This window comes from Macrobrachium rosenbergii, chromosome 50, assembly GCF_040412425.1.
Source record: "Macrobrachium rosenbergii isolate ZJJX-2024 chromosome 50, ASM4041242v1, whole genome shotgun sequence".
NCBI lineage: Eukaryota > Metazoa > Arthropoda > Malacostraca > Decapoda > Palaemonidae > Macrobrachium > Macrobrachium rosenbergii.
The window spans coordinates 11,815,001-11,825,000 of NC_089790.1; the positions used below are offsets into that span (position 1 = coordinate 11,815,001).

Consider the following 10,000-nt stretch of genomic DNA (forward strand, 5'->3'; position numbering starts at 1 on the left):
ATAGGCGAAAAAATATTGCATATAAAACTTCAACATGTTTATGTAAAAATGCAATATATATATATATATATATATATATATATATATATATATATATGTGTGTGTGTGTGTTGTGTGTGTGTGTGTGTGATCGCATATTCACAATACATATATTATGCACTGTTAGCAACAGAATAATGAAAATCATATCAAATCATGGAGATCAATGGCTGATCATCTGTTATCCTAGTTGGAGATTTTGTTTAAGGACCATTAATTCTAATGCAATTGATTTCCGAAATCTCATGTTTTAGAATTTTCGGACTAGACCGGCAACATCGGTCTGCATTTAATTCTTGTAAACAAATGCTTCATACATTTCTCTGAGCAGCCTTTCCTGAATTGTGTGACTCTTGCCTGCTACTGCACGGAAGTAGTGTCGCCAAACTGTAGGCTTTTTATCCTCAAGTTTCTCAAAGAAACTTGTTCTTTCTTCCGTCCTCGAGTCATTGAGAACAAGAAATTGTCTATACAAGTTGACTGATTGTTGGACAGCGTGTATCAGCCTTCAGTATGTTATTGTTGGTCATTATTGTGAATTCACTAAAGAGGAAATAGCTGATATAATCTTGGAGGAAGCTGTAGGAATCGACAAAATGAGGAGAAAATCCCAAACCTTGGTAGTAAAGAGAACGAAATAATCTTGGAGGAAGCTGTAGGAATCGACAAAATGAGGAGAAAATCCCAAACCTTGGTAGTAAAGAGAACGAAATAATCTTGGAGGAAGCTGTAGGAATCGACAAAATGAGGAGAAAATTCCAAACCTTGGTAGTAAAGAGAACGAAATAATCTTGGAGGAAGCTGTAGGAATCGACAAAATGAGAGAAAATTCTTGTAGTAAAGAGAACGAAAATAATCTTGGAGGAAGCTGTAGGAATCGACAAAATGAGGAGAAAATCCCAAACCTTGGTAGTAAAAGAGAACGAAATAATCTTGGAGGAAGCTGTAGGAATCGACAAAATGAGGAGAAAATTCAAACCTTGGTGTAAAGAGAACGAAATAATCTTGGAGGAAGCTGTAGGAATCGACAAAATGAGGAGAAAATTCCAAACCTTGGTAGTAAAGAGAACGAAATAATCTTGGAGGAAGCTGTAGGAATCGACAAAATGAGGAGAAAATCCCAAACCTTGGTAGTAAAGAGAACGAAATAATCTTGGAGGAAGCTGTAGGAATCGACAAAATGAGGAGAAAATTCCAAACCTTGGTAGTAAAGAGAACGAAATAATCTTGGAGGAAGCTGTAGGAATCGACAAATGAGGAGAAAATCCCAAACCTTGGTAGTAAAGAGAACGAAATAATCTTTGAGGAAGCTGTAGGAATCGACAAAATGAGGAGAAAATTCAAACCTTGGTAGTAAAGAGAACGAAATAATCTTGGAGGAAGCTGTGAATCGACAAAATGAGGAGAAAATTCCAAACCTTGGTAGTAAAGAGAACGAAATAATCTTGGAGGAAGCTGTAGGAATCGACAAAATGAGGAGAAAATCCCAAACCTTAGTAGTAAAGAGAACGAAATAATCTTGGAGGAAGCTGTAGGAATCGACAAAATGAGGAGAAAATTCAAACCTTGGTAGTAAAGAGAAATAATCTTGGAGGAAGCTGTAGGAATCGACAAAATGAGGAGAAAATTCCAAACCTTGGTAGTAAAGAGAACGAAATAATCTTGGAGGAAGCTGTAGGAATCGACAAAATGAGGAGAAAATCCCAAACCTTGGTAGTAAAGAGAACGAAATAATCTTGGAGGAAGCTGTAGGAATCGACAAAATGAGGAGAAAATTCCAAACCTTGGTAGTAAAGAGAACGAAATAATCTTGGAGGAAGCTGTGGAATCGACAAAATGAGGAGAAAATTCCAAACCTTGGTAGTAAAGAGAACGAAATAATCTTGGAGGAAGCTGTAGGAATCGACAAAATGAGGAGAAAATTCCAAACCTTGGTAGTAAAGAGAACGAAATAATCTTGGAGGAAGCTGTAGGAATCGACAAAATGAGGAGAAAATCCCAAACCTTGGTAGTAAAGAACGAAATAATCTTGGAGGAAGCTGTAGGAATCGACAAAATGAGGAGAAAATTCCAAACCTTGGTAGTAAAGAGAGCGAAATAATCTTGGAGGAAGCTGTAGGAATCGACAAAATGAGGAGAAAATCCCAAACCTTGGTAGTAAAGAGAACGAAATAATCTTGGAGGAGGCTGTAGGAATCGACAAAATGAGGAGAAAATTCCAAACCTTGGTAGTAAAGAGAACGAAGCTGTCACTAAATCAGGGAAATCCAGGGATGACGAGGGAGAAATCACCAAAATAGTTCTTGCAAAAACTTGACATCAAGACCAGAGTGGAAAGAGATGAGTACGTTCTCATTGAGGTGAAATGTTTTCAATCCAACTGTCGGAAGGCAAAACAAAAAGTGATACGTGAAATATAAAACACCGAAATCGAAAAGACTAAAGTTTGTAGTGACCTAAATACCAAAATCACAAGGGGGGATGAAATGTATCTCAGTCGATCAGGATCGAAAAACTAAAGTTTAATGTTAATCTGTGAGACTAGACCGTCAGGGTTTTTCACAGCTCTGGAGATAGCTCGACGTTAGCTGAGGAGAAATTTCTATCATCAACTTCATTTTATCTTTGTTTCCTAATGGTATACAGGACAGATTTAGTCTCATTTACCATTGGTAAGGGCTGGTCTGGTACTTCATTAAATTACACAAACATGTGTGTATATGTGTATATATATATATATATATATATATATATATATATATATATATATATATATATATATATATATGCACATATATACATATATACATACATACATACATACATAAGTAAAGACGATGCTTGTTAAAAATAAGACAAAGTACGGTATTGATGAAGTTAATCTCTTGGTGAGAAATGCGTGTTTTTATATGGAGATAAATTTAAAAAAGTATGTTACTGAATGTAAAGTCAAGCCGGCGTATGAAATATTTGAGAAAGACCAGTAGAAGTCTTCGTTCACGGTGATGTTACCTTTCAAGTCAGTTCGGACATCCTTAGGTAATACATATATACATACTGTATATATATACATGTATGTATATATATATATACATATACATGTGTGGATATATATATGTGTATATGTGTATATATATATATATATATATATATATATATATATATATATATATATATATATATATATAGTAAGGGTTTATATCTTAATACCTTTCTTCTGATCTTTTTTTCAGGCTATTTACTCATCGTGGCCATAACGAAAGGAAAGCTGAAAGACGCGAAAAGGCTTTTGGAAGACGAGAGTGACGCACCTTATGTTGTGGCATTCAAAGACAAGACTGGTAAGAAAATTCCTCGGAAGAGTTTTTACCTTTTACTTTTGTCGATGCAGTTGCTCGGAACTGTGAATTTTGTGCTTCGGCGAATAATCAGCGTTTCAACACTGGGATTTGCTCGGAATACTCGTACGTCACATCTGCATGTGGGAGAGTCCTTTTTCGCTCTCCTCCTTCGTCCTTTTCTTTTTCCTTTCCTGCTCGTGCTCTCTTTGAGTTGGCATTTTGCGTTTGTATCTTCTTTAAGCCCAAGTTCATCCCCGACAGGAATGGGGGGTGAGAAGGGGTGAAATGTAAAATGTCAAAAATGCTGGGCAATGTAATTGAAGCAACTATCTTAACAGGAAAGAGAGAAAGAGAGAGAGAGAGAGAGAGAGAGAGAGAGAGAGAGAGAGAGAGAGAGAGAGAGAGCAGAGCAGGAGGTGTTAGGGAGGAGAAAGAGAGAGAGAGAGAGAGAGAGAGAGAGAGAGGAGAGCAGAGCAGAGGAGGTGTTAGGGAGGAGAGAGAGAGAGAGAGTTTATCGGTTGTCATTCAGATTGCGTATGTTTGTAAGTATGTATGTTTGTGTATATATGCATATCATACATAAAATGAAAGTTTTTGCATAGAAAAATAATAAAACAAATTAATAACGTTTTCAAATTTCCCAGGTTTCGCCATTTAATTTTGAATATTAAACTAAATAGTGTGCATTATGCGATACCGAAAATCACATTTTCCCTCAGAAGCGTCACTACATTGTCATATGCATTCATTCGCGTCCCAGTGAACACCCTGCGTCAGAAGAGCAAGCATTGTCGAGAAAGTAATATTATCACGATTGTTTCTTTTTCTCGGAATGGAAGCTTGAATAGATTTTATGCCGAGCGCGCTTTCTATCTTACGAGATGAGGAAGCCACAGTAGCGTAACTTATTCCTCTTCTAATGGAAGATTCCGTCGCAGAACAGCGTAACCGCTGAAGCCAAAAGAACAGAGAGACGACTGTTCTTAATTCAGGAGTCACTTGTTCCAGTCCCCGATCAGTAATGGCGACGAAGGCGAACGAACTGCAATTAATGGGCTGCTGTCGCGTGGAACTTCGACAAGAGAAGGAAAGGTATTATTACTTTCATGCTCGCGCAGAGAGGGACATCTCCCTTTCATCTCTCTGTCTACGCTACAGGTTAGTTACTTTTGGTACGCGATTGGCGTGGAGAGAAATGGATTGAAGAATGTTCGCTTCCCGCTCGCGTTCTTTGTTCACATTCCCCGGAGGAGTTTGTGTGTCCCGAGAGCGATAATGCTTTATGGAATTGTGTGTCGAGGGTTCCGAACTTCTAAAATGCTGAGTAGATTGGGTTCGAGCAACTGTTTCCATCTAATGTTGCACAGTCTCGTGGGAGTTATATTTTTGGATGAAAGTTACACTTTATGATTCTCTCTCTCTCTCTCTCTCTCTCTCTCTCTCTCTCTGTCTCAGAAGGTCGAGCATGTTTATTTAGATTAACAACGTCATCATCTAAACACACTTCCACTTAAGTTATTTTATGTTTGATCCACAGGGGAAATTACTCTCTCTCTCTCTCTCTCTCTCTCTCTCTCTCTCTCTCTCTCTCTCTCTCTCTCTCTCTCTCTCTCTCTCTGCAAAATTGCTACCCTTTCTTAATTCATACACTTGTCTAAACATGGAGTGTGGCAAAGTTGAGTTTATTGTAACACATATGAAAGTGTGAAGCATGGTTTCAAGTTACGTATAAACTGTATCCCGCTTAGCAAGAAGTTTCCTAGAACTCCCAAGAAAAATGTTTGTTTTAGATAATGAGCAGATTTATCAGTGTTACAGAAAAGTCTGCTAATTTGTCCTCACTTTCATTAGTGTATATATATATATATACAGTATATATATAGACACATACATACATATACACACACACATACGAGGTCCATTCAAAATGCTCTCCGGCGACCAATCTTGCAATTGCTCTTATGGTCATACAAAAGAAATCACTTTTTCGACTCTATCTTGTTACACCCTTTGAAAGTCACCAGATGCAAGTAAAATATAGCTGTAGATAAACTCAGTGACTTTGAGATAACGCATCTGCAAAAAATAAATAAATATATAGTCATGGCCACCAAGGAATTCCACGAAGAAATGGTCTGTAGACTTGGTTAGAATCCCCCTTCTTATTTCCCCTTAATTCTGCTTATTTCTGCTTAATTGAAGCAGAAAGTAACCCATTTCTTCCATGGTTAGGATGCCACTTGGAATACTGGGAAGACTACAATTGTCAAATTCCGTCAGAGTGCATATATGAAGATTTATCTTCCTAGGATTGAACTATTAAACTATTTTCTGCCATGTGATACCAACGCTTGAACGTCTGTTGACCAGTTATATTAAAGTTACGGGAGACTTAAAATTAATACAAGAACTGTCCTTCCTCTTTGGCTCTACCTGGATTGGGAGGCCTAGAATTTTTTTGAATGAGCCTGGACTATATGAACTGATATTCATATACAAATTATTAGAAGCATATATTTCTCCTGTGTTTAACTTTAGAAGCCTATATTTCTCCTGTGTTTAACTTTAGAAGCATATATTTCTCCTGTGTTTAACTTTTCTTGCTAAACTTGTTTTAGCTTACTCCTGCTCAATGACTGTTTTGTATTGTGGTGCATAAGTCCTGTTGAACTTCTCTGTCTTCTAATATTGGAGCTCATTTTTCATTTCCAAGGAATTACCAAACTTTTCCCAGTAACCTGATCTCTTCTCTGACAGCAAAAAACCTTTTGGGACTCCAGCTTAACTCTTCTGCTCCCACCAGACAGATTTACAGCCTCGTATTGTGTTGAAAAGAACCTAGTCTTGCTTAGCTAAGTCTTCTTACAAAAACTCCAATACTCTTAATCTTACTAATGTGGTATCATATGTTTTGTGACTTCCCATATATTTTGAGCAAGTAAAATATGCAGGATGCTGGGTTCGTTAATGAATCTCAACTCATCTGATTCAGATCATATTCATTCATGAATCCTTCATAGCTTGCAGATGAGATGGGTTACTTTTTCTTTTTTTACTTGTTACGGATTCGTTTCTTTCCCCAGAGCTGCTAAACGTTTTTATTTTTCCATTCACATCTCGAAGTTTTCTCCCCCTCCTATTTTAGGGGCTACTATTTTATGGTACAGGGCGCCACTTCTTTGTCTTCACTAAGGGTATTACTATCAACAACTTTACCCTTGAGCTGAAGGAAAGGCCTTCTCCAGAAAGCTTTGGTAACCTTTCCAGCTAACTACAACTTACATTATTCTTTTGAGGGTCAGCAATTTCCAGGCTGCTCAGGTTGTTGATTGTTTCAGTCCCATTACTTCCAAAATGAAAATTTCTCCCCTTGACAGGTTTTCTTTATACTTAAAACCTTCCCTATTTAATGCACTTACAATGACTTGAATGGATGCAGTGCCACTTCCAACCCAAAGTCCTAGATTCTGGGAAGCAAGAGTGTGTTTATCATTCAGTCTATCCCTTTCCTCTCTTATTGTAGTCAGCCTAAATATGTATCTGTTTATAATAGGTTCATTTATGTCCATCTCTCCCAGCTTTGGGAAAGGAAAATCCTTATAATATTCAACTATCAAGGTCTATAGATTTATTAGAAAAACTACGTTAAAAATTCCATCTTCTATCCGAAAAGAGGTTACCTACGGTAAGGTTGGCACATTACGTGAATGAAAACTCGTTCTGCGTGAAATCAAATAAAGTTCTCGCTTTAGTCGGGGAAATACAGCAGACATGACATTATTACCTTTGCATCATGGCTCTTTATGAGAAAGCATTCTGTTTATGAGAAAGCATAAAAAGATGCATCAGAATACGTGCATATCCTTGAACTCAATTGAATTTGAATATGCAAAATAGATTACGTCAGGAAAATGTAAATCAATTTGAATATAAAAAGAGTTGGTTTAACAATGTAAACACGCATCATGAAAATTGTCTCTCTCTCTCTCTCTCTCTCTCTCTCTCTCTCTCTCTCTCTCTCTCTCTCTCTCTCTCTCTCTCTCTTTATATACTTACATGTACATATATATATATATATATATATATATATATATATATATATATATATATATATATATATATATATATATATATATATTATTATTCGTATTCATATCCATAGTACTCGTATTAGGCTTCGATAAGACAGGAGGGTTTAGTTTCAGATTCTTTAATTTAAGCTTTCGAAGACATATAGTCTTCATCAGGTACTGAGCGCATCGGCACAGATGAAGAAGACTGTATGTCTCCGGAAGCTCGTACTTTGTAAATTAAGGAATCTATAATCTAACCCATCCCGTCTGATTGGAATCCATCACAGTAATATGAATGTATATACACAGTGAAGTTGTTTGGCTATTTCGTGAATTTACATGTATATACTGTGTATATATATATAATATATATAATATGTATGTATACTTTATATATATATATATATGTTTATATATAGTGATACGTATATATATATATATATATATATATATATATATATATATATATATATATATATATATACTGTACAGGATATATATGATACTACTTGTATGTATATATATATATATATATATATATATATATATATATATATATATATATATATATATATATACATATATATATATATATATATATATATACACACACACATACATAGTGTACATACAGATAGTTCGACAGACAGATAGATGGTGCAACAAAGACATTTATTGGAGTGGCACTCAGAATGACAATATAGGGGGTGATGGCAGATTCCGTTTGAAAGCGCCGCGGAAGGCTGAAATGAGTGAGAAACAGAATGAATAAAACTATATTGTTTGCATGCAGGGGTTACACAAAGCGTTCTGCACCAAAGATAAACACTGTATCAGAGAGAGCAAACGTAATATGACAATGGGATAGCGATATGAAATTTCATTCATTGTAATTCTGATATTGCCATATTTTACTTGCATGGAAATCTTTCTAGTAAATAGTCGATTATAGGCTTGTATTACGAACCTTTTATTGTTTTTGCCGTAAAATATATGAATTAATGCAGTCAGTTCTTAAATATTATATACTTGACCTAATAGTTCACTGCTCTGCTTTTTTTTTTAAAGCAGCGTTCAGTAGCACTTGCACACAAACATATATACTTACACACACATACATACGTACACACATGCATTTGAAGGTACAGGTACCTTATTCTGTCAAAACTCTTCCCATCCAGACCTTGATCTGACAGTTCATCGCTGACATTTGGAAGCGGTGAATGAACCTTTTTCTTTGCACTGACTGCTTTTGGTCTCCAAGGGTTGAAGGAGTAATTGAGGACTAAATCTTATGTCATCTCGTCCTGGTATGGCCTTCGAAAGAAGTCTCATTAGGGGATTAGGACTCGCTGAATTGACATTATGTTACGAAAGAAAGAGAGGTGGGAGGGAGGCGGGTGTCCTGAGACGGTGATCTTATGCTCTGAAGAAAAGTATATGATTGCTAAGAAATTTCCCTTTTGTATAATGTGAAATCCTTATCAATTCATCAAAGTGTCAAAATAAACCATATTAACGCCTGTCACTGAATTATATTCCTCTATCACACAGAAAAAACCTATGGGTTCACTGCGCTGATCTGGGCCGCAAAGAAGAACTACACGGAACTGGTAAAGCTTTTAGTCCAGAAGGGTGCGAAGGTGAATCACGCCTCAGGAGGAAGTAAGTCCCGTGAGACCCCTTTTGTTATCTTCAGAAAATATTGAACTTCTTCGTTGTTACGATCAGTAAGGCAATCTGTTTAACAATGTTGCTTCCTCATTATCTTTAGATGTTAAGCGTCTTTTCTTTGTGACGAGAGTAATGTGCTTTAAACAGCCGAGTTGTTAATGGAAAATTGCCAGGCTTTAATAATTTTTATTTTCTTAATCATTTGTTGTACGTATATATATATATATTTAAAAGCCGTGCTTGTAGTTACGGGTTTACAATCAGAGACTCGACAGCGCAGGCAGTGCGTTACTTGTTGTACATCTATATTCAAATATTTAACCGAAAGCCTACTTATTAAATTATATCACAGAGGCTCAGCATTAAACTTCAGGTCCTTTCGCACGTATCCCTCATGTTTAATGATGATTTTGACAGAAATGGGATTGACGGAGAGTCGGTTTTAATAAACTTCCGTCCAATCTCGTTACGTACCGACGCGTTCTCCTAAGCAACGCCACAGGCAATGGGAAACATTTGAAAGGGATGCTGATATCTTATAACCTGTCAACCAGAATGATCTTCTTATACGATAGCATCAGCCACTTACGACTTAATGCTATATCAGTTTTATTAGAATTTTGGCGTAATAACGGAATTCTGCCCACGCTCAAAATTATTTTCTAGCTGATGCCAAATTGTTATTACCAAGAGTTAGTAAAAAGAGATACACTCATATATCTAATCTATCTAGCTATATATATATATATGTGTATATATATGTATATGTATATTTATATATATATATATACTGTATATATATTTGGGTGTGGGAATATGTAGGGGTAAGGAAGTGGAATGTGGAAAGTTTGATCTTTGAAGATGAATATAGTT

The 10,000-nt window shown here is 36.1% G+C and overlaps 1 protein-coding gene across 1 annotated transcript in view; it reads left to right on the forward strand.

The window, feature by feature from the left end:
* LOC136832599 (serine/threonine-protein phosphatase 6 regulatory ankyrin repeat subunit B-like) overlaps positions 1-10,000 on the forward strand; it is a 713,268-nt gene that overhangs the window by 678,589 nt on the left and 24,679 nt on the right. The window contains exons 10-11 of the mRNA XM_067093780.1: positions 3,273-3,380; positions 9,008-9,118. Coding sequence (XP_066949881.1) covers positions 3,273-3,380; positions 9,008-9,118 — 219 coding nt within the window. The remainder of the gene's footprint in view (positions 1-3,272; positions 3,381-9,007; positions 9,119-10,000) is intronic.